General features: G+C 38.2%; 2 protein-coding genes across 6 annotated transcripts in view; one reads left to right on the forward strand and one right to left on the reverse strand.

Annotated features, from left to right (window-relative positions):
• Positions 1 to 7: 7 nt before the first annotated feature.
• Positions 8 to 27,099, forward strand: RFESD (Rieske Fe-S domain containing). Of its 5 annotated transcripts, none has more exons than XM_036846134.1 (5): positions 28 to 147; positions 3,431 to 3,475; positions 5,802 to 5,977; positions 6,089 to 6,123; positions 7,869 to 8,823. In XM_036846134.1, the coding sequence occupies exons 2-5, from the start codon at positions 3,459 to 3,461 to the stop codon at positions 8,130 to 8,132; spliced, it is 492 nt and encodes a 163-aa protein (XP_036702029.1). In that variant the 5' UTR covers positions 28 to 147; positions 3,431 to 3,458; the 3' UTR covers positions 8,133 to 8,823. The 5 variants fall into 5 exon arrangements, 3 of the variants coding, with proteins under 3 accessions (XP_036702031.1, XP_036702029.1, XP_036702030.1); XM_036846135.1 differs by lacking the exon at positions 28 to 147 and adding an exon at positions 2,253 to 2,363; XR_005019226.1 differs by lacking the exons at positions 28 to 147; positions 3,431 to 3,475; positions 7,869 to 8,823 and adding exons at positions 8,830 to 8,904; positions 25,376 to 25,466; positions 26,345 to 27,099 and having other exon boundaries at positions 5,853 to 5,977; positions 6,058 to 6,123.
• Positions 10,027 to 27,272, reverse strand: part of SPATA9 (spermatogenesis associated 9) — a 55,337-nt gene continuing 38,091 nt past the window's right edge. The window contains 3 exon segments of the mRNA XM_036846137.1: positions 10,027 to 10,593; positions 10,596 to 10,706; positions 16,384 to 16,479. Coding sequence (XP_036702032.1) covers positions 10,408 to 10,593; positions 10,596 to 10,706; positions 16,384 to 16,479 — 393 coding nt within the window. The 3' untranslated portion in view covers positions 10,027 to 10,407.

Genomic DNA, 27,272 nt, shown 5'->3' on the forward strand with positions numbered 1-27,272 from the left:
CAGGCGCGCTCGGGTCACGTGGGCAGCTTCGCCCCGCCCCGCCCCGCGGAGCTCCACGCGGTGGCCGGAGCCCTGGCTGGCTCAGTAGCCTCACGCGGGGGCGCTGCAGCCGGGTCTCGCGGAGGTCGAGCAAGGGACTTGAGGCAGGTAAGTTCTGTTCTTGCCGCGGGGTTGGGCGGCCGGGCGCCGGGCGGGGCTCAAGAGGCTCGCTGCTTCCGGTCGGACGGCGGGCCAGGGCTCGGGCTTCCGGCGGCGGCGGCGGCGAGTTGGAGCCGGCGAGGGCGGGTGTTGTGTGGCTTTTGCTCCCGGCCCTTCTGAGCACTGCAGCTCTGCCGGCCTCGATGCCGCGTTCCTTAACCGTTAACCCCCAGCGCAGGCTTCCGCCCGGGCACTGCAGGGTCACCGAGCTTGTTCACCGTCGAGTCTGGGCCGCAACCCGGACCTGCCGCCTCAGTAGGCGTTTTTCAACAAGCTTTCCTGGCATTTGTGCGCTCTCACGCCTAAAAACCACTCCAGGGTTTCTGCAGCCAGCCGTCCTAGTTATCCGTCTCCTGAGGTCTGCAGGCGGAACGATCAGCCACATCTGGACAGCCACGCTCGGGCTGTCTCTGCGGTTTTTGAGCGCCGGTCGGTCTGAAAACTGCAGGCCGTCTTTACTCAAACGTTAAACACAGCTTGAAGTCCTCGCTCATAAGCTGTCAGAGAGGGCAGGCCTTAGAGATGGCCGCTACCGTGATCGCAGCGTTTCCCACGCTCCGGCCGTACTCTAGACACGACTATGGAGAGGCATTTATCCCTCACCACCGCCCTATGTGCAGGGCTTTCTTACAGCCGCGCACCTGCAGCGCAGCGAAATTAGGCGACTTCTCCCAAGTCACGCAGAGCTGGGATTTAAACCCAGGTGAGCGCACCTGGTGCTCAAAGATCTCTAATATCACAGACGACGGTAGCTCCAGGGCGGCTGCTCAACTTGATTAAATTATTAGGGAAATATTCTGTTTTAAACATTTGTTGACACGACTCTTGCACATTGGCGTTCCTAAATTTAAAAAAATTCATGACCATCATCTTCGGATATATATATGGTGTATACACACACATATCTTTACTAAAAGGTTTTGGACCTTCAAGATAGTTTACCCGCAGGCCACCTATTTTTATAAATCCGTGGATGCTACTTAGATAAAATGTTAAGTTTTATATATCAGTGTGCACAAAGTTTAGACTCATAATATCTCGGTTTGAATCTTCACTGCTATTTTGTGAGTTTGGGCAAGCTTTTGTTAAAGAAGGTCCTTTACTCTTAGTTTCCTCATCTGGAAGATAGGCATTTTTCTGAGAATTAATGAATTCGTATATGCAAAGAGTCCAAGCACTTGGCACTCACTGAAGGATAGCTAGTTTTATCTGTTATTATTCTGCCATCCAAAGCAATATAAAACTAAGGCATTTCTCTTCTCTGAACCTAAAAGCAAGGGTGTCACCCTGGAGCTATGCATTCTGATAACGTGTAGGCCAAGTCCCCAGACTCAGTAAAAGCAACTTTGTGCTTTTGTGCTCAAGAAGAATAACAAATTCCTTTAATTTCATGTTTCTTTTGTCCCACTGCCTTCTAGAAACTTAAGTTATGCTTTTTAAAAATTCAACCTGAATAGATTCCCTATGCTGGAAAGGTATCTAATAGAGACAGAGGATCCATTTAGCTAATTTGTAATTTTATGTGGTGTTAGCAGCTTTAGAAACCTAATTTTAGGCACAGGCCAAAAAATATTTCTTGAGGAGAACTGTGGAATAAAATGGCTCAACATTTCAGAAGGCAGTTTTCTTCATCTGGCTCCCATACTGGGTAAGCCATTTAATTTTTCACTTTCTTTTTATTCTGTTAAGATTCTACCATCTTGGGGACTTCCCTGGTAGCACAGTGGTTAAGAATCCGCCTTCCAGTGCAGGGGACACGGGTTCGAGCCCTGGTCTGGGAAGATCCCACATGCCGCGGAGCAACTAAGCCCGTGTGCCACAACTACTGAGCCTGCGCTCTAGAGCCTGCGAGCCACAACTACTGAGCCTGCGCACCACAGCTAGTGAAGCCCGCGCGCCTAGAGCCCGTGCTCCACAAGAAAAGCCACCGCAATGAGAAGCCCGTGCACCACAACAAAGAGTAGCCCCCGCTCGCCGCAACTAGAGAAAGCCTGTGCGCAGCAACAAAGACCCAACACAGCCAGAAATAAATAAATAAATAAATAAATAAATAAATTTATAAAAAATAAGAATAAAAAAAAAGATTCTACTATCTTAAAATTGACTCAAAACAGAGGAAATGTGTGGGAGCATATGAATAGTGCATCAAACTAACAGTAATTAAGGTGAACACACTGACTTGTGTTGTTGTATGAATGGACTGTGATATTCACAATATTTAATTAAGAATAATATGGGTGTTAATTATAAATAGTCACCAGATATCATAAATAAATAGAACCACTTATGATGCTTAGAGGGAACAATTATTTGAAGGATGAGATAATACTTTCCTAAGCAAAATGCAAATGCAAAACTAATCATATTTCTCTGAAATCTTTATCGTTTAGCCCCCACTTTCTCTGCTCATTTCTTATCAGCCCCTGCAAAGTTGCCTACAGTTTTCCTCGGTTGGGGGAAAACCCTGCAAAGACTTTATGTTCTAAGAGACTTAAACGAGGAAGGATAATGTTTGGTTCTCATATATTTGGGAGTTGGGTAGAACTTAATTAACTTCTGAGGCTACTCCACATCTCATGTGTTTTGTTGCTTGCTTGATACTAGTATTTCTTTTCTAGTTTTTCCCTGGAAAAAAAAAAGTAAGAGAACTATTCATTTATTTCCTCCTGTAGTGGCAAGTCTTGAAATAAGCTGTACAAAACTTTCAAATAGTCCATTCATGATCTATGTACAGGCACATTCTCTGAGGAAAGAAAGTACCATTTTATCCCTTTTCTTGGATTTTGGACCATTTGCTACATAAATATAAAGTAGGATACAACTTAAATATTGAAAAAAAGTAATTTTAAATATAAGACTAAATGTAATATATTGACAGACATTTAAGAAAATTTGTGTTTATTATCCCCTTGCTTTTCTTTGTAAATTTTCCCTATATACATTCATCCATGAATAATATATTTAGTTTTGCCCCTTTTTCCGTTTGATAAAAATGGAAGCATACTCTGAATTCTTAAAATTTTTTTCATTTAAAGTTACATTTTTGAAATTAATCCAACTTGATGTTGCCATACATTTTTCACTGCTAAACAGCATTTCATTGAATGAGTATAAAAGTTATCCATTCTACTGTTGATGGATTTTGAGTTGTTTCCTGTCTTTTGCTGTTATAACCATTCTTGTTCATGTCTCCTGGTGTACCTGTGCACACTTCGCTGGAATATACCTGAAGTGGGCCGTGAATATACTGGGTCGTGAATATGTTCAGCTTTACTAGGTAACGCCAGACTGTCTTAACTCTAATTTATGTCATCACTATATCAGTTGCTCCATATCCTCACCAATACTTGTTATATTTTTTTGCCAGTCTGTTGGATAGAAAATAGTATCCAGTTTTGACTTTGCTTTACATTTCTTTCGCATTTTCCTACAAATAAGGTTGAGCATCTTTACATGTGATTACTAGCCATTCAAATTTCCTCATCTGTGAAATATTTTTTCTTGTCTTTTGCCTATTTTTGTAATGGCTGTTTGTTATTTTCTTGTTTATAGGAGTTCTTCATATATTCTGAATCTTAGTCCTTTGTCAGTTATATGTGTTTCATATTCCATATTTTTCTTTTTCTTTAGCCAATTTCCCCCTCTCCTCTTTTCATCTGTCTGTTCCCATTTTTCTTATCATTGTTGCCCCTCTGTCTGTTCTGTCACAAAATGTGATAAAGGCTGCACATCCAACAGTGTGGAGTAAATGTTACCACCTGAGTAATTTGTGTACTTTGGGTACCTGCCAAAATCAAGTAAAACCAGGTAACCATTTAGAGATGTTGTAATACAGCCTCTGGTCAGCCATGGCTAACCCAGAAAATCGAAATGTTGGATGTACTTCAAGAATTGTATTAGATCTTATTCCCTATTGACACTCCCACTCCAAGTTATTCTGTTGAATTCTGTAATTTGAAAACTCCCAAATTTATATCTTTAGTGATTCTCAATGCTAGTCTCATATATCTGACTTTGGACTTGATATCTCCCTGGATGTCTTTTAAGTACCTCAAACTCACTATGTGCAGTATGTAACTAGTTCCTGATTTTTCCATTCCTGCAAAATATCATTCCTTTCTCAGTCTTCCCATTCACAGTCACAGACCATGTAGTTGCACAAACCTAAAACCTGCGAGCTACCCTTTATTTCTTTTCTGTTGCTCCTTCACTGTAGTTCATGAGCCCAGCCTCTTGTGCCTCACTCAGTTTTCTTACTGGGGCTTTGAATTCAATGTATAAAGGAAAGCATTACACAAATCAGGTTTAGGAAATAACAGAGATGTCAAATTTGTACACTGAAGTTTGCATTGTTAACCCTTGCTCCAGTTATTCGGAGATAAAGGAAAAAGCACAACCCTTTGAGTGGCCTCAATTTTTGTGATTTTTATTGCATTACATGCAAAGATTCAAAATATACTCTTGCCTAGGGGAGAAAGCTCTTTGTCAATCCTAAGATACGTGGTTCTTTACACTTTTTGGAAGTTATGGACCACTACAATCTCTCTCCTGAGATAGGGAGAAAAAGCAGGAATGTTTCCAGAAACTTTGGGATAGCAACCCTAATGAAAAGAGGATAGGAATAATAGGCCAGATTTAGAATTAGAAGTGGAGAAAGAACAAATATAGAAATTCTTGGCAAAACATGATATATAGTTTTATTTAGAAACTATCATAGGAAAAAACCTTAAATACCCTCATACGGGAGGCCCTTGGGAAAATCCTCTACATGGGGCCTTAAATGCCTGACAATGATATATCTTGATGTTTCTTTCTTATGGAATTAACAGACTATGGCTGTGTTCTTAAAGTACACAGAAGTCTCTTTGAAGGGTTGCTTTCAAAGAAACAGGCTGAATATCTGTGCTAAGAAAAAAATATATTTAGAATACCTACAAATTCTCTAAAATTTATATACTTCTATAAATTAATTGAGGAGAAAGTCATATTTTTGAATGCCCAAAGAAGACAGAAGAAAGTAATGACATTTTCTGTGTGAGTTAAGAAAATGGAAGACATCCATTCACACTTATCCCCTTCCACTAGAATACAGTTATCTGGTTGATCTATAAGAGCTGGCTTGCCCACTCCAGGCAAAACCAAGTGAGCCACGTCAACCAAGGGGTCCAAGACTGTTCAGACTATTGAAAAACCCTACCTTCAGCAGAAGCTGAAAACAACATGGATAATAGGCCGATGTTGTTTACCACTGAATTTGAGAGGGAATAAAAGGATAGTGATACTTTAGTGTCTGTATCTTAGGAGTTCTGAAATATCTGTCTAATGCAATGAAGTGAATCAAGTACTAGTCCAGCCTCAAAGTAGGCAGTCCTCCCTAATTTTGGCAAGTTTTAAGAGCTCTAGCTGACAATCATGACTAACTATTATCCAGTATTTTTTTTTTATTTTATATAGCTACAAAAAAGTACCTCCATCAGTCTCAGAGAAATAAGTCTTCTCTTATGATATGATTATCTCTGAGTTAAGTGTAGTGGAACTAGTGAAGACCACCTGTCATTTTTTTTCTTTCTTTTTTTGTTTGTGGTTTGTTGTTGTTCAACTAGCATGGATCCTGACGGCTCTGAGCAAGATCCTGAAATGAAGAAATATTCTTCTGTCTGTGTTGGCAGAGAAGAAGATATTAAAAAATCTGAAAGAATGACAGCTGTTGTCCATGATAGAGAAGTGGTCATTTTCTACCACAGAGGAGAATATCATGCTATGGATATTCGCTGTTACCGTAAGATTTTAGTTTTCATTTGTAAACCTTGTATTTGTTTACTATCCACGAAACTTCAAAATTTCATTTTTTTTTTTTAGTGACTAGATGTAATATTCAATTCCTTTGCAGACTCAGGAGGACCTTTACATTTAGGAGAAATAGAGGTATGTAAAATTAAATCTATTCTCAACAAACTCAGATGTTTCCTATTTATATTCTTACTATATTTACAGTCTCTATTCAAAAATAATTTATATTTGGGTTTGAACTATATTTTAATGCTTTGAGTACAATTACCAATATTCTAGGAATTCACAACACTACAATGTAAAGAAAACCATTTTACAGGTAAATATGAAAAATATGCCTGTCTTCTGACCTAGCAAATATACTCTAAGAGATCTACCCTGCATATTATCACACAAATGTTTAATTATATATACACTTACCTATATATATACTAAAGTATATATATATATACACTAAAGTATATATATATATATACACACACACACACATATATAGGAGAGGTTCAGTGTAGCGAAAAGTTGAAGGAAATCTAAATGTTTTAACAATAGGAAACAGTTTAAATTATGAATAGCCATGCTATGGAATAGTATACAACCATTAAATTAATGAGCCATGGATTGTCAACAATATATTTTTGAGTGAAAAAAGCAAGTCGTAGAATAATAGGTCTAATGAGATCCCATTTTTTAAAAATAAAAAATAACATTCACTTTTTACTTTATACACTTCTACATAGTTTGAATTTTTCCAATGTGTATATATTACTTTTATAATTTAATAAAGATATAAAAATATATATTTTAAGAAAGAAGTAACACTGTGAAGGCTTAACTGAGGAAGGAATGGGGACATTGTCTTACGTCCTTGCATTCTCAAACCAGCTGCCTAATTTCTTGTTTTCTACTTCATGAAACTTCTCTCTCTCCCCTTCTCCCTCTCCCCTCACTCTCTCTATCTCTCTGACTGGTACAAAGTACATGCTTAAATTTAGTGTTCCACTCTCTCTACACTTCATATCTACCTAGTTCCACACCTGTCCTCATGTTAAAACATGTGTGTTTAAATTATGAATGAATTTATGAATTATGAAACCGTTGTTTGCTGACGGTTCTGGCAGGGGAGGGTGGTACAAAACAGCATTTCTGCACTTCTGGTGTAGAGATAAAATGTAAGCATCTGGATGATAGTGTGGAAGAATTTCCCTCGGTTTCAGACCATAATGATAGCTGTAAGACCTTGCTACTCAAAGTGTGGTCCATAGACCAGCAACACTGGTGACACCTGGGAGTGTCTTAAAAATGCAGAATATTGTGCCCTGCTCTTGGACTACGGAACTTAAACAAGAGCTGCCTTTAAACAAGATCCAGGTGATTCCCATGCTTTTTAAAATTTTAGAAGCACTGCTTTAAGACAGTTAAAAGTTGGGAATTAACTACTTTGGGTCATAAATTGCTCTTCAGTTAACATATGCACTTATGCCTTTAGTAACCTCTCTTGAAATTATATCTGAAGCTTACCATTCTTCCACCAGCTAGTGAAAATTCATTTAGAAGCACTTGAAGCCCTTGCCCCATTTCTGTCAAGAAAGTGACATTAATATCTAACAGATAACAACACACTGCAGTCACATGGTGTAGTTGCCTGAGCTAGTTATCTTCTGATAGAGCTCTAAGAAACTGGGTTTCTTATCAACTGCAAAAGGAACTTGATGACTGCTAAGATTAGATTCTGCCTTATGCTGAATAATTGGTAAATGGCAGGAAAAAAGAGAAGCCTGTTTTTTAACCTGGTTCTTCTGCAATAGATTCTGTTCTGAGCCTGAGGTTTATTGTCAACATTGGAAATGTCATATTATAAAATCAATTATTTCTTTCCCCAGGAATTTGATGGACGACCATGTATAGTTTGCCCCTGGCATAAATACAAAATTACTTTGGCCACAGGAGAAGGACTGTATCAGTCTATAAACCCTAAGGATCCATCAGCAAAACCCAAGTGGTGCTCCAAAGGAATAAAGCAAAGGATTCACACAGTGACAGTGGACAATGGGAATATTTATGTGACTCTTTCTAATGAGCCTTTTAAGTGTGACTCTGATTTTTATGCCACTGGAGTCTTCAAAGTAATTCAGAGTTCTTCCTGATAAAATTTTATGGCAATGAAAAATGTTGTGTATGTTTTGAAAGTATTTTTAGAATAACCTTGCTTCAATACCAAAGATGATTAACTTTTTCCAAAAGAGGCACATTTATTATCTTTAACAATCATATAAATGAAAGGTTCAAAAGCACATGTACTTAGTGTGATGTCAGGATCATCATCAGGATCTACAGAATACATTTCAGCCAATCCTCTGGATTGATTGAAACCTGAAGGTTATAGGTTTAGAATATGCATTTCAAGAAGGATGAAAATAATTTAGAATAACCAATGTGAAGAAAGGTTAAAAAAATTAGATCTACTAAGAAAAATTTAGGGGGAAAATCCCAACTTGATATAGCAGACTTTATCATGGAAAAATTTTAATGTATACAAAGTAAACAGAATAATAAACCTCCACAACCCACCTTCAACAATTACCAGCATTCTTCCATTCTTGTTTCATTGATGCATGTATTCATCACCTCCCCTACTGATCGTTATAATTTTTTTTAGGTAAAATTTAAACACACTGAAATGCTTAAATCTTAACTGTTCAGTTTTTCCAAATATATAGCAGACCATTTACACTTAAAAAATACCTCCCAAAATGGGATCAGTTTACATGCTGAATTTAAAAACAAGAAACTTAATTTGCCTGACATCAAGACCAAGTAAACTTTGGCTCCGTTTCTCTCCAGTCAAGGCAGTTTCAAAGTAAGGAAGATACAGCTGCTCCCCAGCCATACGAGATGTGAAAGTTTCAGCGAGCCAAGGTACTTTGAATGCCTATATGAAATTTTCAAATAAAGTTTTTTTAAATTTTATTTTTATAGAATTTTGTGCATGTATGTACAACTAAGTGTTTCATGTAAATGTTACAGAGAGAAGAGATATAGGGTGTTGTTTCTCAGAGTCTTCTGAGTTTATAGGCAGGGTTGATACTAAGTTGGTTCACCCTGCTTTTTCTATGCCAGTTATTTATGGCCAACGCTGTTCTGGTTGCGTCGTGCCCACACTGTACTATAAAACCCTGGGTACTGATCATCTAAAACTCAGCATCACATAGTAGAATATAAGAGTAGGTGGGACCAGAAAGAACTAGGATGAACAGATTATTAATTCAGAGTGAGAAAAGCTGTTTGTCAAAATTGGAGCTTAGTTTCAAACCACAGTAATCTTCTTAGTGACATAGGACTGAATTAAGGCTTAATATTCTAAGGGGCCCACCTGGATCCTTTCCTTTGGTTATTGTTAAAATAAGTGAATAAAGTATCATTAAGGCTGTGCTTACAGAGCCCTTTGCTACATATTATTACATTTTTTTTCTGATGTATTGCTACATGCTACCCATATTCCAACACTTGCTATTCATTAGACTACTAATGAGCCAGGGCTGGGCTTTTTATAAATACTATTTTTGGCAGCAGCTACTCATCAGGTACAGGAAATGTACCATCTCTGGGATGGGTACATCCCAGCCTATTATATCAGGTGCTAATCCTCCAGTGACTTAACATGTGTCCAGAATTTTAAATGCATGGAGGAAACCAAAGTACCTCCTGCGGGCAAATCCATGACCCTGGTTTTCAGGACCAATCACAGAAGCATTTTTTCTCAGGATCCAGTGGCAACAATGAGTAATATGGCCTTGGCTTCTGGTTCTTAATTTGTTCCTCTAGCTGTGGAAATTAAAAATGTCATGTCATGTCTTTCTGTCATATACAGACCTCATCAGACTTGTAAACAATATTTTGTTTTATAAATTTACATCTATGAATTACAAGTTCTTCATAACTTTACAGATGAGTTTTAAAATAACTGATAATAGGCAGACTGAAACTATACAGCCTGTAGATAGAAAATATATATATCCTTTTATTATCTCTGAAAAAGATATGTAGCATTTTAACAGGGAGGGTTTTTTCCCCTCCCAGATAAGTAATTGGAGAGATACTCTAAATGAGTCTTTAATAAAAACATAAATGTATTATAAACATGCCCATATTATAAACCATAGCATAGAGTCTAACACACCAAATGGTACATTTTCTGGTTCATCAAAAAATATCCATAGTCATATATACTACATCGATTCATTTTATTTTCTCTACCATATAAATACTTGAGAATGACGTTTTAGCAGTAGTCCCCCTGACTGTTTTTTTTTTTCAAAGCAGAGCAATCAGAATATGAAAACTAGTTTCCTAATTTTGTCAGATGAAATGTCATTAGATAACTCTTAAGCTCTGTTCAGTGATATGTAAGTTCAGATTTGCTCATTCATTCATTTCAGTTGACTGGTCAAACACAGAATGTAAAACCTGGATCTTATTACTCAACTTATTAGCAGGAAGTTTGGGGCGATCTGAAATATTCTCCAGCTTCTCCTGTAATGACCTGTAAGGTTTTGCTTTGACTTCACCTTCAGGAAACAGAGGCTCAGAAAGCACAGGCTCAGAAAAAAGGCTTTAAAGGCTTTTCTAAGATTTTCACTCTCCTCTCTGTTTTGCCTTATGGATTCTTCGTCTTGGAAAATTCTCATTACCTTCTCCAGCACAGCATTAACACAGACTGTCTAATAATAATAAAAAATGTTAAGTAAGGTTTCTTTTTAAGCTACTAAACTTACAGATAAAAATCCAATAAAACATTTAACATAAAGTCATTAATCTGTATATTCTAAGAAAGAAGCACGTTTGGGACTTCCCTGGTGGTCCAGAGGTTAAGACTCTGTGCTCCCAATGCAGGGGGCCCAGGTTCCATTCCTAGTCAAGGAAGTAGATCCCGCATGCTGCAACTAAAGATCCCACATGCAGCGAAGATCCTGAATGCTGCAACTAAAACCTGGCGCACCCAAATAAATAAATATTTAAAAAAAAAACTAAGCACTTTCTTCCAGGTACCACTGGCACATGATAAACATGAGGAGACTGATTCCTTATTATAAATATACCATAATCTAGAAAGAAAATTAAAACATAGTATGCTTTAATAAAGACATGCTTTATATTTTCCCCAATTCATTAGATGTTTTACATCTTTATTCTCTGATTTAATTAAATGAAACATTTCTGAAACATTTTCTGAGAGATGGAATTTGTCCTCAAACATGTTAATATCTCAAAGTAGGTTTTTGTTCTTACTTTTTTTCCCCTAGACTTTGCTTATACCAATTGTATGCAATTGGAAGGGCATAAACATTTTGGTAAGAATTTAGTAAGTTAATGGATCAGTGATTTATAAGCAAACTTGTGATCCACTTTCCCTCAAAAAATGCCATTCAGTACTTAGTGTGTCAAAACAAAGCACATAGAGAAAAATAACTTCAAAAATTGAGAATCACTAAGAGCTGTCTGTTAAACCTATAAGTTTACTGATGAAGATGATGATACCAAGTATTTAAGGCAAGCAACAAGAATAATAAAATCTATAAAATATGAAAACACCTAAACTAGCTTATTTTACCAAAGAGATGCCTCCCAGGTGACATAATAGGCTATAAATGCTTAGAAGGTTTTTCTGAAGAGGGTAACAGAGAAAGAATCCAGGGCCTTGGCTTGAACAGCCTCTTTTCTCCTGACCTCCTGCCTCCTCTTTTCTTGCCTGTCTCCCACTATAGAATGGGCGGACACCAGATGCTTTCCTTCACTTCCCTGTGTTACTGTATGGCAATGTGACCCTGTTCTGGCCAACTAAAAAAAATGTCTGCTGTGGAGGAAGATAGGAAGGATTTTTGGAAGAGTTTTTCCTCCTTTCATATAAAAAAGACTCTGTCTTTTGCCTCTACTATCTCCTCCCTCTTGCTTTGGACACTGATATGGATGTAAGGCTTGAGCATGAGGCAACAAACCTAAGGACCAAAAACAACAAACAGGATAGCCAAAGAGAAAGATGGAAGGGCCCTGGGTTCATGATGACATTGTAGATCCACTGTACAAACCCGGGAACTGCCTAACTCCAGACTTCTAATTAAGAGAGATATTTAAATGTCTGTATTGATTAAGGTATTCTCAGGTATTTTTTGTTACTTGTATCTGAGTATACCCAAATCTAGAGCTATAAACCTTGAGGTCCATCACTTCCAGATGCAAACAGCTTTAGCCATGTATCACAAATATGATCATTTTCTATGTATGCCATGCTGTGAAAAAAGGTTGGGAAGCCCTATCCTATTTGATACATTTCTTCTTCCCTCACTTACAACATTTTATCTGTGCCCATTCTAACCAATTCTGTCCAAGTCTCAGAAAATGAAGGGTCTTGATCAAGGTCAGCATCTCTCTATCTATCTTTGCTTTTAACCTATACTCTACCATTTTGTCTATCAATTATTCCCTGCTTCTTCAACTTCTCATTCTTGACTAGCTCCTCCCCTGCAACCTGTAACATGCTGAAATATCTTCTATCTTAAAATTTAAAAATTAAAAATCACTCTGGCTCTGTGTCCCTCTTGACTGCTACACACACTCTTTTTTTCATCAAACCGGGGCCTACATTCATGATTTCCATTTTATCATCTCCTCTTCACTCTTCCTGCTTATTTCTGTCTTCCTTATCCCATCACACCACTGAAATAGTTCTCAAGATGGTTAATTCCAACATCTTTACTACTAGATCTAATGGACACTTTTCAGATCTTCATTTTACTTGACTTTTTCTGCTTGTACGTGACACTTAACCACTCACAACTTCCTGAGTCTCTATTTCCTTGCCAGTGTTTCTCCTGTTTCACTTCCTACTTTTCTAATTATTGGTCCTTTGTCTCCTTCATGGATTTCTTCTTAGCTCACCTTAAATGTAAGCTGTTCTTCACATTTCCATCGACTTTCTACTCTTTTCACTTGGCATGGTTCCACTCACGGGGCATTAACTTCCAACATATATGTTTTTTGCCTTCAAAACCGTAATTCTAGCCCTGATGTTTCCTACGTCTTGGATGCATATATGACCAATTATCAGACGTCACCAAAAAACGGTTTCTGTTACCTACTTAGAAAGTTTATAGCATGACAAATCATGTAGGATGATCTCAAAAGCCTTTGAAAAATCAGAGAAATTTTGGGTTTTAATCTAGTTTGTTTTAGTTTCACCATAGCTGTTTCATCCCACCCATTTTCTGCAGTGTATTTGCATCAATTTTGTATGAGATTCACATTTAAGATACTGAGCATTTCTCAAACATTTAAAAGACTTGCAACATATTTTATTTGATAAATTCAGAGTTTTTGAAACTGTAAATATGTTTAAAAAATTCTTTTACTTCGTTTTTTTTCAAGGATTTCTTGGCTATTCTTTACCATTTGCATTTCCCTATAAATTTTAGAATAAACTAGTCAATGTACACATATACACCTGCTCAGATTTTAATTGGGACTGCACTGAATCTATGGATTATGGGGAAAATTTAACCTTTATTATTGTGTGTTTCAATATGATCAAAAATATTAACAAATATGTAAAAGACCTCTAACAAAAAAGCCATAAAAATTATTAAGAGAAATTAAAGAAGATCTAAATAAACAGAGGAATATACCATGTTCATAGATTGGAAAGAGAAATTCTACCAGTTATCAAGACTTATTGTAAAGCTCCTGTAAATAATACAGTGTTGAATTGGTGCAAGAAGACAAACAGATCAGCTGACTAGAACAGAGAGAATATAAACAGACCTACATATCTAAGAACATTTGATTTATTAAAAAAGAGGTGTTCTGGGGCAATAGGAAAAGGGTTTTTTCTTACCCAATAAATTGAGTTGGATCAACTGGATACCAATGGAGGAAAAATTTTACCCTTACCTCATACCAATTCCAGATGTAATCTAAAAGTGAAAGGCAAAATAATAAAACTCCTAGGATATATCAGAGGGAGTAGTTTCAGGACCTAGGATGTATGTCAAGATTCCCTAATTAAGACATAAAAAGCACTTAATGTAAAGATTAATAAATTGGACTACATTAAAATTAAGAACTTCTGTTTTAAAAGACACTGCTGAAAGTGAAAGGCTAGTCACAAAATAAAAGGAATCTGCCCATATTCAACCAAAAAAGGGCTTGTTCTAGTAATATAGTTAAAAGTACAATTTGATAATAAAACGATGGACAACTCCAAGTAGGAAAATGAGAAGAGACTAACAGAAATTAACAAAAGAGGATATCCAAATGTCCAATTAATGTATAAAAGTATTCAATCTCATTAATAATCAAGAAAATGCAAATTAAAACCACAAGGTGATAGGACTACATACCCGCAAGTACAGCTATACTGGAAAAGATTGACAATACCAAGTGTCAGTGATGATACAGAGCAACTAGGATTAATAATCTGCCAAGATGAATTGTTAAAACCATTTTGGAAAACTTTGGCAATATCTACAAGAGATGAACGTATGCAAATTCTACAATCCAGCAATTTCACCAAAACACATGTACAAGAATATTCATAGCAACCTTATTCACAATAGCCAAAGTTGTAAATAACCTAAATATTCAAAAACAGAATGGATAAATAGCTATATATTCAATCAATGGAATACTACACAGCAATGACAATCAACAAACTACTGTTATAGGCAACAAATCTCACAATGATAATGTTAAGCAAAACAAGACAAATACAAAAGAACATATAGTATACGATTTCATTTATATACAACTCAAACAAAACTGACTATGGTATTAGAAGTCAAAATAATGGTTGCCTTTACAGAAGAGGTTAGTGGGACTTCCCTGGTGGTGCAGTGGTTGAAAATCCGCCTGCCAATGCAGGGGACATGGGTTTGAGCCCTGGTCCAGGAAGATCCCACATGCCATGGAGCAACTAAGCCCGTGCACCACAACTACTGAGCCTGCACTTTAGAGCCCGTGAGCCACAACTACTGAGCCTGCATGCTGCAACTACTGAAGCCCGTGTGCCTAGAGCCCGTGCTCCACAACGAGAAGCCACCACAATGAGAAGCCGGCACACCACAACAAAGAGTAGCCCCTGCTCACTGCAACTAGAGAAAGCCTGCACGCAGCAACAAAGACCCAACACAGCCAAAAATAAATAAATAAAATTAATTAATTAAAAAAAAAAAAAGAGGTTAGTGATTGTGAGGGGCAAGAAAGAGTCTTCTAACATGATGGTATAATGTTTTGTTTCTTGACCTGTGTGATACATAGATTAATAAATTTTCTGATAATTCATCAAGGTGTGTACTTTTCTCTTTGTATGTTGTACATTTTTTTTTTAATTAATTAATTTATTTATTTTTGGTTGTGTTGGGTCTTCGTTTCTGTGCGAGGGCTTTCTCTAGTTGCAGCGAGCGGGGGCCACTCTTCATCGCGGTGCGCGGGCCTCTCACTATCGCGGCCTCTCTTATTGCGGAGCACAGGCTCCAGACGCGCAGGCTCAGTAGTTGTGGCTCACGGGCCCAGTTGCTCCGTGGCATGTGGGATCTTCCCAGACCAGGGCTCGAACCCGTGTCTCCTGCATTGGCAGGCGGATTCTCAACCACTGCACCACCAGGGAAGCCCTGTTGTACATTTTTTTAAAAATTAAAGATAAGTATAAATGGCAGTGGATTAAAAGAAAATAACCCTTATAATTTATAAAATTCTTTATATTTTTGTCATGCTTTTTTTTTTAATTAATTTATTTATTTATGGCTGTGTTGGGTCTTCGTTTCTGTGCGAGGGCTTTCTCTAGTTGTGGCAAGTGGGGACCACTCTTCATCGCGGTGCGCAGGCCTCTCACTATCGTGGCCTCTCTTGTTGCGGAGCACAGGCTCCAGATGCGCAGGCTCAGTAATTGTGGCTCACGGGCCCAGTTGCTCCGCGGCATGTGGGATCTTCCCAGACCAGGGCTCGAACCCGTGTCGCCTGCATTGGCAGGCAGATTCTCAACCACTGCGCCACCAGGGAAGCCCTGTCATGCTTTTTAATGAACACTTCTGGAATTCAAAAGACAGAATACTGAACTTTAACCAACCATGGCACAATGGCTGAAACAAAACAACTGTAGCTAAATGAAAGCAAAACCAAAATGTTTTGAGCAAATAGTAATAAGTCTTATAAAAATAATTTTAGTTATTTAAGCAACTTAGTTTTTGGTGGATTGACTTGGCTCCTTAGAAATGTAATTTTTTAATGTAAAATTATTCTGTGTAACAAGAGAATTTAAATACCTTGGTTTATGAATGGACTATACAGTACATCTTTACATAAAATAAGTATATTTATTTCTAGATTCTAATAATTTTTTTAACTTACCAAATAAATGAGTGCTGCATATGAAGCATACATTATGCTAGTTAAAGCAGTCTTTGCTGGGAAAGAAATGATTTCAAAGAAAGATCCCTTTCTGACCTGAAAAAACGAAAGAGTTTTCTTATTAAAACAAAAAATTTTCAATATTACAATGTTAAATTTTACAATGTTATTGTAAAATGAGAATTCAAATATTTATAAAGTCATCTACTTTAGATCTGAGTTTTCTTACATCCTGAAAATATATTGTTTTTCTCCTTTACAAAAAGATACTTTCTTTTGCTAATTTAAATCTATGACAAATCTATAAAAATTCTTGCATTTCCAAAATCTGAATTACTTTAACTTTCTTACATTTACCAAGTGTGCTCACTAGGGGGTGCCGCTGTGCCTGTTAGAAAAGCAGTCTTTGTCCAAATTAATGTAGTCATCCTTTACTAAATTCTTCACCTCTTCAATTAAGCAAACAGCAATCAAAATACCAAGCATTTCCTGGAGATGAATGACCTGCTTGGAAATTTTAATCATGAGACTGCTGAAGGCCAGGCATTAACCTTAGATGATCATTAAGCTTCAGGAAATACTCTGTGCTCATATTCAGCATGCTTTTTGAAATGTAGACGTTTACACCAATAAAGAATTTGTCTCTCAGATGTTTCTACCTTCTAGAAGGTGTCCCTGCCTCAACATAACAGTATAATATATTCAGTTTAAGGGACCAGTATAATATATTCAGATTAAGGGAACTATACTCTCTTACAGGCTACCTCTGTTGCCTTGAGCTATAAGGATATGAAATGATGACATTAGGAAAAACATTCCCTTCCCATTCAGCAGTGAAGTGGCAGTTAGCCATGCTCCTCTGAAGTAAAAGCCAAGCCACTCAGAGGCTTCAGTAACTCCCAAAAGGTACAGGCTGTATCCTAAAATCATGTAAATGCACAGTAAAAATGCACACCAATTAGAAAGAAGAGTATGTATGTGTTCATTAAAAAGTTATTTATAACACTGAAAAACTGAAACAATGATAGCAGAATGGCTCGGTAAATTATGCTATATCCACCCAATTGTACATTGCAGCCTTTTAAAAGGTGCTTCTGAAGAACATGTGATAATATTTTATTGAACAGACATTTACATGGCACTGTGTACCAGGTCCTGTTCTAAATGTTGTTGTTGTACTATACTCAGTTTTTGCTTACTGCTGTCACTACTGATGAAGAACAAAACTGCCCATCACAATTTCCCTTCTTCTCTCAAGTGATTTATGGAATGCCAAAGCCAAGAATACTATCTAGCCTAGTAGCTAAGAGATGGTGGGGTAAGGAGGGAGGGGGAAGGGGAGTTTCCCTTTTTATTCCCTACCTTTCAGGCCATACCAACTCCTACACATAGGCATAGGTGGGGGCAGTTTTAGCCCACTCTCTCCATAAGTCAGTCTGGAAAATTTCCCAGAGTTCCTGGCTTCTGGAAAGAGTTTCCATGAAATGAAGCAGCTGCTGCTCTTTCCCTCTTGCTGAAAGAATCAAAATGATAGCATGACATTGAATCCCACTATTGGGCTATAAGGAGACAAACATATAAGTAGGGCGCAGAGGTTAGGAAGGAAATCAGATATACTCCAACAGAATGCCTCCTAGTAGAGTAAAAGGTTCATGAGTTTGTGAATATATGAATGTTTAAATGGAAGGTCCATAGTCAATAATTGGTAGGCCACATACAATAAAAATAAAAGTGGTGTCTGCATGCAGGGAAAATTACTCTCTGTTTCTGTTTCCCTGCATCTTTCTTTTTCAGATTTTTGTCCTTCACCTAAAAGTAATTAAAATTGATTAGTTTCAAAATAAATATGTATTTTATATATGTTATGCTTCTCAACGACGAATCTGTATATTGCCTAAGGTTCACTGTTTCACCATTTTAATGCTTTTAATAAATACTTGCTATTCCTGTAATAAATCAGCCCTGTAGAAAATACATTTCCTCCAAAATTTATGTGGCTACTGGCTAAGTAGCCATTTTTCCATTTTATGACTCACTTGCAATACATGTTTTTCATATTATAAACCACACTGTTTCATTTTGGTTTGCTATGAGCAGGAACAGTGTATGGTAAAAACTGAGATAAACAGGAGAAATTTGGAAAATGGAAGACTTTGTCTAGATTGTCTTGGCCTATTTCAAAAATTTTTATCTTAACCTCATTGTTACATGAATTTTATTTGCATTTTAAGTTAAAAGTATCTTGATATCAATACTATACCCATATATTTCTTTTTTGAATTTGGTAATATTAACATATAAGATACATGGATATTTCAATCTTTAACTAAATTTCTCCCACATTATTTCATGTTCCACTTCTCCCACATAATTCTGACTGCCTTGTCTCATAAAAAATATCTATATTCATCTTATTTTCACTAATAATGAGATAAATCACAAAAAAGCAAACTATAAGCTGTTTAGAAAATAGAGACCCACTTACAGATAACCTGCAGGTTGGAGAATTACCAGGTCCAACTTAATTTATGTTGTCCAAAACCATCTTGATGAGAGATATCAAGGGAGTTATAGGGGAAAAAACTCTAACAGTGATTCACAAATAAGTGTTGGAAGAAGGACTGACTGCTTTTATAGGTTCAGAAAATAGTGTTTCCTATAGGTTTGGGAAAGCTACATGATCATGTCTTTGCTTAGCAACCCACAATACTTGTAAAGACAGGAAAGACTCCTAGCAGTCCACAGAAAAGAAAGTTATCTGACTTTATTTATCCCAGTATTAACATCCTGTGGAGCATTGTTCTTGAATGAGCTCTTAATCAGGTGGTCCTATAAAAGCTCAGATGTCCCAACCTCTTGGCCAACCTGCAAAAGTATGTCTTCAAGATTCCAAGACTTATACTTTCTAGAAATTGTCCTTTTTTCCCAGGTCTTGAACTATACCACCCAAGATAGCCTCATGGCAAGCCCATCAAGGAGCTACAGAAGTTCCTGATATTTGTGACGTTTACAGTTTAAACCCCAAACTGGAGTCTACCTTGGAGGGTGGGGGTGAGGAAGAAACTTTACTTAGATAATAAGCCTCTGACCTTCATCCTGAAAAAGGCAGCACAAGTTCACTGGGATCCACTTATGGCACACGCACTTTTGAGGCTAAGAGTTTCCTTTACTTTGCCCATCTCTTGCCTATGCCACTCCACCGTGTCTGTACAAAGTAGAAATAGACATCCCTAATGCCACTATAAGGAAGATTCTATCACAGAAAGAGCTCCTGGTCCTGTGGCCCTGCGTTGGGCTGCCAAAGTCAACAACTATGTCTGGGAGCTGACGTGTCTTGGCTGAAGTCAGCATTCAAACCAATTATCTAGGTCACTGAAGCCTAAGCTGCAAGCTTCACTCAGCCAGGCAGCTTACAAGGCTAAGCAGATGCAGCATTCTGTAAGTACTGCTGCTGGGGATATTAAAAATCACCAGGAACTTCTCAGTTTTCCGTTTCTAAGGCCTCTTGTAGAAGGAGCAGGTATACCACTATAATCTCAGCCCTGCCGAATGGGGAAAGGTTTGAGGAGCAACCTGACTCATCACCCATAGAGCCAGGTGCAAAGGAAGTCTCTTTTAACAAGATGGCCAGTTGGACAGCCCTGACCCCAACTCTCTGTGCTCATGTCACAAGCCACTGGAATCTCTTCAGGCCACTTATATTGGCTGGGTCTTTGGGTAGTTCATATTTGGCACAATATCATTAAATATGCTAAGATACACAGTACACACTCTACAGCTGAACATGCAACCAAAAAGGCCTGGATAGACTGTCAAGAGAGCTCCTGTGACAGCGTCTATACTCTTAATTATCTTGACGAGACCATCACTATATGCTTCATCTCAGACCACACCAAAAAGCTGGAACACTACCTAGTTATAGGCAGTGTCCTAATGACAACGCTCCTCTATTTCGAGTTCTTGAGGGAAGTAATCTGCCTGACTGGCATTCCAAACTACATGATAGCCAGCAGAGTTTTGGTAGAACCATTTAAGGTAGAAATGCATCTTTCCATCATTCATCATCCTCAGATCAGTGATGAGACAGAGCACATGAAGAGGATCTTTGACACTTACCATCTGATAGGTTAACTAGGCCGCTTACCTTTCTAAAGTGATGCCCTCCATGCATCCACAAAGCATATCCCCTGGCATAGTAATTCCATATTTCACTTCTTATATTTCTACACACCACAAAGTTCCATCTTGACACAGGTAGCCTGACAATTCTTTTTTTTTTTTTTAATTTTTAAATTTTATTTATTTATTTTAGGCTGTGCTGGGTCTTTGTTGCTGTGCGCGGGCTTTCTCTAGTTGCAGTGAGCGGGGGCTACTCTTCGTTGCGGTGCGCAGGCTTCTCATCACAGTGGCTTCTCTTGTTGCAGAGCACAGACTCTAGGTGCGCAGGCTTCAGTAGTTGTGGCATGCAGGCTCAGTAGTTGTGACGCAGGGGCTTAGCTGCTCCGTGGCATGTGGGATCTTCCAGGACCAGGAAATGAACCCGTGTCCCCTGCATTGGCAGGCAGATTCTCAACCACTGCGCCACCAGGGAAGCCCCAACCTGACAATTCTTGAAGTAATTCATGCTGGAATCTACTCCAGGTAAGCTGAACTCTGTGCTATGCCACTTACCTCTCAGCACACTCTGGCACCATGGATACATTCCATTCACAGACCAATTCACTGACCTCCACCACACCTCATATATTACTCTGTTGTTCTTTTAATTCTCCAGGCCATTATCTTCACTATTCATACTTCTATTTCTTTCCTGAGACTTTCACATTTGAGCTATGTTGTTTTCTTCCTTGCTACAACTTAGGTTCCTTTCGGTGGCAATCCTGAATCTCCACCCTAGCTAATACATATTACCCAAGAAAAGCTTCTTCCTCACTCCTAACCCTCAAGGACCCCAGAAGTTCTGACTTGGGACTGTTCCCACTTATCGCACTTCAGCCATATGGAACTACTTACATTTCCTACACAAGTCATGCTCTCTCTTGCCTCAGCTTCTTAATATACACTGTTCGCTTCCTTGAATGATTCTCCTACTTCTTCACTGGGCTAATTTCCCTTCCTTCAAGTCTCAGATCCAGTATTATCTTCTAGAAAGCCTACACTGATTACACTCTTAGGAATTATACGCTCCTTGTTGATGCTTCCATAGTACACTTTGCACACTTCAATCATGCACTCAGTACACTCTACTGACATTGCTGACTTGCCTATCATCCTTATAGTCCATGGGACATCTATGAATCCCTAGTACCTAAACTCTTGATTTTATATGTCAGGTTTTCAATAAAAATAATGTTTACCAAGTGAATGAAAAAGTAGAATTACACCTCATTTACTTCCAAAAAGAAATTTAACCATCTTATAACTTGTAAAAGATATTAAGAAGTAAAGCTGAAGGACATCTAGTTCCAGTAACGTGGCAGACTAGCTAGTGGGGAACCTCTCACACAAAAAAATCTAGAAATTCTATATAAAATCAAACTCCAAAAATTTAATACAAGACTGAGTTTACAAAAAGTGGAAAGAAGGAAGGAAGCAAAGAAAGAAGGAAGGGAGGGAGGGGAGAGGAAGGAAGGAAGAAGTCCTCCTATGCCAGGAAAGAAGAGGGAACTAAAAGCCAAGCAGTAAGTGTGTGAGATTATGTCCCAGGAACTCTGGGGTTGCTACTGGATCCTGAAATAATGGCTGGGGGCTTGAGTTTTAATAAAGATCCTGGAGATGAGACTTGGATGCGCATGAGGTGAGGATCAGGCCTTTGCAGAGCTGCAATCTCAGTGAAAGGGGGACTAGAAAAACTGCACCCACCAGTCCAAAAAGAAGGTGAGGAAGCTGGTCTCCACCAGGGACTGATACCTCCAGAGCACAAGCAAAATCCTCTAGAAGAACAGTTCTACCACCAAGGCCAGAAGGGATTTCTATTTTTTTTTTTTTTAAGCATGGGTATCACCCAGCATTTTTTTAAAATTATTTATTTATTTATTTATTTATTTATGGCTGTGTTGGGTCTTCATTTCTGTGCAAGGGCTTTCTATAGTTGCAGCAAGTGGGGGCCACTCTTCATCGCGGTGCGCGGGCCTCTCACTATCGTGGCCTCTCTTGTTGCAGCGCACAGGCTCCAGACGCGCAGGCTCAGTAATTGTGGCTCATGGGCCTAGCTGCTCCGCGGCATGTGGGATCCTCCCAGACCAGGGCTCGAACCTGTGTCTCCTGCATTGGCAGGCAGATTCTCAACCACTGCACCACCAGGGAAGCCCCTCTATTTTGTTTTTAATCCTTATTGGAGAAAAACTTTAAATTAAAACAAAACAAAGGAATAATGAGGAGACACAATGTAGATCACAATAGTCAGAAAGATTAGCATCCCCCCAAAGTCTCAAAGAATAATATTTTAAAAGACCATAAATAAGTATTTTTAAAATAGATTTTTAAAAAGAAATAAACCTATAAAAGGACACTTTGAAAGAAGTGGAAATTTGGGGGAAAACACCAAATAGAATTTCTAGAGATAATACAATGTTTGAAATTTAAAATACATTTAATAAGTAAAAGAGCATATTAGATACAGCTGGAGAGAGCTGGTTAACTGGAAGACAGGTCAGAGGAAGTTATTCAGGATGTATCAAGAAGAGATAAAGAAAAGGAAAATATGAAGAAGGTAAGTGGACATAAAGAATAAAATGAGAAGGTCCAAAGTATGTTTAGTAGGCATTCCAGAAGATGAGATTAGATAAAATGAGAAAGAGGCAATACTTGAAGAAATAATGGCTAAGAGTTTTCCAGAATTGAAATTATCCTCAAATTCAAAAATCACAAAGGCTCCCAAGAATATGTACCCATTCTAAAAAGCATTTTGACAACAGCTAATAAAATTGAAGATGTGTATCCCTCATGACCCAGCAATCCCCCTTGTAGATATATACCTGGAGAAATGTCTCATACATACGGACGAGGAGTCATTTACAAGAGTGTTCAGTGAAGCACTGTTTGTAATACAAAAATTTTGGAAACTAAATTGTCCATCTGTTCAGTAACAGATAAACTGTGGATTATTTTTTCTTATAATGGAATACCACAAAGAAGTTAAAGTAATAAACCATAGAACCATAGCTATATATATCAAAAATGTTGAGTGAAAAAGGAAGTTTCAGAAGGGTAAGTACAGTATTGTATCATTTACATAAATTTTAAATATGCATAGGATGATAGATGCATACAAATGTAGTTAAAATATAAAATATGCATGGAAATGCTTACATCAACTTCAGGATAATGATTACCTTTGGTAGAAAAAAAAAGGAAGGGATCGGAGCATGGTTAATTATATTTCTTTTTATAAAACAGATATCTAAAGGCAATATGGCAAAATATTACTACCAGTTTAAATTTGGGTGGGACTTCTGATAAACTATTTTTTATATATTTTGAAATATTTTATTGATAAGATTTTAAAAATTAAAGCTAGCTCCTAAGACAATTAGAACAAGAGCAAAGGAGAAGATATTTCATAGGTGTTGATTCTGTATTGATGTCAAAAGAGACAGTATATGGACCCTGGACGAATCACTTAGTCCCTCAATCTGGTTCCTTCATCTCATTTCCTGGAATAAGTTATCACAAATGAGCTCTAAATTCACCTGTGGAAGCTCACTGTCAGTCAAGGCAAAAGGCAAGCACATTGTGTTTTTTAGTTCTCATTACTGGATAGAAGGAAACAGATTCCACTGGAAAGGGAGATTATTTTCCTGCCACTGAATTTTCATAAGTATTGTGAGACAATTCTCCATAGATATCTCTCATTCCTGCTCTCATACAGCAGCAGTCCCCAACCTTTTTGGCACCAGGGACTGGTTTCATGGAAGACAATTTTTCCATGGACCAGGGGTGGGGGTCGATGGTTTCGGGATGATTCAAGCACATTACATTTATTGTGTACTTTATTTCTATTATTATTACATTGTAATATATAATGAAATAATTATGCAACTCACCACAATGCAGAAGCAGTGGGAGCCCTGAGCTTGTTTTCACTTGCCACTCACTGATAGGGTTTTTGTTTGTTTGTTTATTTTATTTTTGGCTGTGTTGGGTCTTCATTGCTGTGCTCGGGCTTTCTCTAGTTGTGGTGAGCGGGGGCTGCTCTTCGTTGCAGTGCGCAGGCTTCTCATTGTGGTGGCTTCTCTTGTTGCGGAGCACAGGCTCTAGGTGCACAGGCTTCCGTAGTTGTGGCTCGCGGGCTTAGTTGCTCCGCGGCATGTGGGATCTTCCCGGACCAGGGGTCGAACCTGTGCCCCTGCATTGGCAGGCAGATTCTTAACCACTGCGCCACCAGGGAAGCCCCACTGATAGGGTTTGATATGAGTCTACAAGCAATTGATTATGGTCTCTGCGCAGTCAAACCTCTCTGCTAATGATAACCTGTTATTTGCAGCCACTCCCCAGCGCTAGCATCACCGCCTCAGCTCCACCTCAGATCATCAGGCATTAGATTCTCATAAGGAGCATGCAAGTTAAATCCCTCGCATGCGCCGTTCACAGTAGGGTTCACGCTCCTATGAGAATCTAATGCTGCCACTGATCTGACAGGAGGCAGAGCTCAGGCGGTAATGCGAGTGATGCGGAGTGGCTGCAAATACAGATGAGGCTTCGCTTGCTCACCCGCCGCTCACCTCCTGCTGTGCAGCCCAGTTCCTAACTGGGTTGGGGACCCCCAGCCGTGCAGATTGGGCCTTCTGAGCAAAGGATATGGTTGAATAGCAAACAGCTTTGTAAGCTAGAGGAAGTATATTCCTTTGGAGGGATCTAGAGATGTACTTCCCAAGATATGTCACAGGGCACTAAAGATAAAACCTTCTCCTTACCCTCCAGAAACATTTGTTTCTCTCTCTCTCTCTCTCTCTCTCTCCCCCTCTCCCTCCCCCACCCCCTTCTCTCTCAGATGCTGGGCAGACGTGCCAGGATTCCTATAAAAAGATGAGTCTCCTGATTTCAAGGTTCCTCTCCTGCAATGTAACTTACTACATGCATAGGTAACATCTGGCTGTCACCACATTGCCCTGTGGGAACTGACACAAGATACTGCTCTGGCTGCTGCTTTTGCTTGTCTCTTCTGGCAGTGTGTGTGCCTATGTATTTCTATAACTGGCAGGCTAACTTGTTAGCTCATAAAGTGTAAAATCTCAGCTCCTTCACAGTTTTAACTTAGCAAAGAGGAGAAAAAAGAAAGACTGTAAATAACAATAATGGACAGTGTCTTTAAACATAATTTCATAATAAATACAGAAATATTCTTCAAAGGATACTTCTTATATCAACTCTCTATAAAAACTATGGGTCTAACAATGCAAGGAAAGAAACAGCAAGGCAAAACATTAGATTCAGAAAGACATTTCATTGGGAATTTAAAATAATACAGTTCAGCTATGTTTCTTTTTGATGATCTAAAGATACAGGAATAAGCCTTATAGTGCTCAGAAATCCAATGGTTAACAAACAGAAACCATTTTTTACTTTCTCAAACATCATGTATTATAAAGGAGCCTTTTATAAATGTTGTCTCAGGCAATTCATAATTGAAATATCTGATGATTTCTGGAAATGTCAAAATTTTTTATTAAGAGATTCCTATATACTGAATATTTTGTTTATTTTAGCCACCCATCATCTATTTTCTCATCTTCTTAAAACGACACAGATTTTTGTTTGAGGATTCATCCTTTCCCCATTCTTAAGTCATGTTGTCTCGATGGGGCTCCAACCCCTACTCTAGAAATGAAGCAGGTAATCAAGTCCTAGGCCAATCAATGCACCCCCATTTCCCTGGTTAAGAGGTAAGCCATTCTCTAAGAGTGAACCTCAGGACTTGGCCAGGAATGCTGGGTCAAGGACTCACTCTTTTCTGCTGTAGTTGAACCTGGAAGGATGTAGCCTGGGAACAATTGCAAATCATCTTGTGACCACGAGGGGAAAGTCAGTCTATGAATGGAGTCAACACAGAGAAAGCAGAGCCAAGAGATCAGTAAAAGAGAGAAACAGGATCCTGAAGGTATCATTTGAGTACCTATATCCAGCTATGCCTGAAACCCTCTCAACTCTGGATTGAGTACAAGAACTAATACATCTCCTTTCTGGCTTAACTCTCCCTTCAACAAAGGGATGCTTTGAGTAATGCCCAGATTGAAAAACCCAGAGTTCTGTGCCATAAAGTTCAGAAAAAAAGAAACTGGTCCTGAAAAACTTTGACAAAATATAATAGGGCCTCAATAAAACAACATAGAACACGTATTTGAAACAGACCTGGACACTGACAGGTCTATCGAAATGAGTTTATAGCTAAATATACTCAATATGTTATGTCAAAGATTATCTTGGAAACATAACAAGGTTATGGGGAAAAGGACACAAAGCACATCATTTTTAAGGCTTGTTGTAGAATTTCTTTCAGATTTGACATAAGTGGTAATTTGCATGCTTATATTTAGGTTGAACCATTTGAAATTGATAGTTTCATTTAGTTCAATCAAATAACAAGGGAGAAAAAAGTCTGCATTACTTCCTTTTTCACATTTATTTAAACGAGAGAATATACTATACTGAAAAAAGGCCCATCTATTTATTTCTCTTATCCAACTATTCTTGTTTTACATCTAGGACAACCAAATGTGCTACATTTTCATTTTCCAAATCTTGCAATTTCAAAATACTTCCTAAAAAAAGATCCATAGCCTGTGCAAATGCAGTATTTATTTACCTGCAGGTTATATAGGGGTTGCTTTGGTGTATTAACTTCCTTGAGCAGACGATGAGATATGTCCCTTAACTCTGAAAGTCTGCAA

The sequence above is a fragment of the Balaenoptera musculus genome, chromosome 3 (assembly GCF_009873245.2).
Source record: "Balaenoptera musculus isolate JJ_BM4_2016_0621 chromosome 3, mBalMus1.pri.v3, whole genome shotgun sequence".
Lineage (NCBI taxonomy): Eukaryota > Metazoa > Chordata > Mammalia > Artiodactyla > Balaenopteridae > Balaenoptera > Balaenoptera musculus.

What these genes read in the sequence shown, in the direction of transcription:
- RFESD (XM_036846134.1), top strand. An exon ending in TATGGATATTCGCTGTTACC is followed by an intron (nt 5,978 to 6,088) that starts GTAAGATTTTAG and finishes ATTCCTTTGCAG; the next exon opens with ACTCAGGAGGACCTTTACAT. An exon ending in TACATTTAGGAGAAATAGAG is followed by an intron (nt 6,124 to 7,868) that starts GTATGTAAAATT and finishes TTCTTTCCCCAG; the next exon opens with GAATTTGATGGACGACCATG.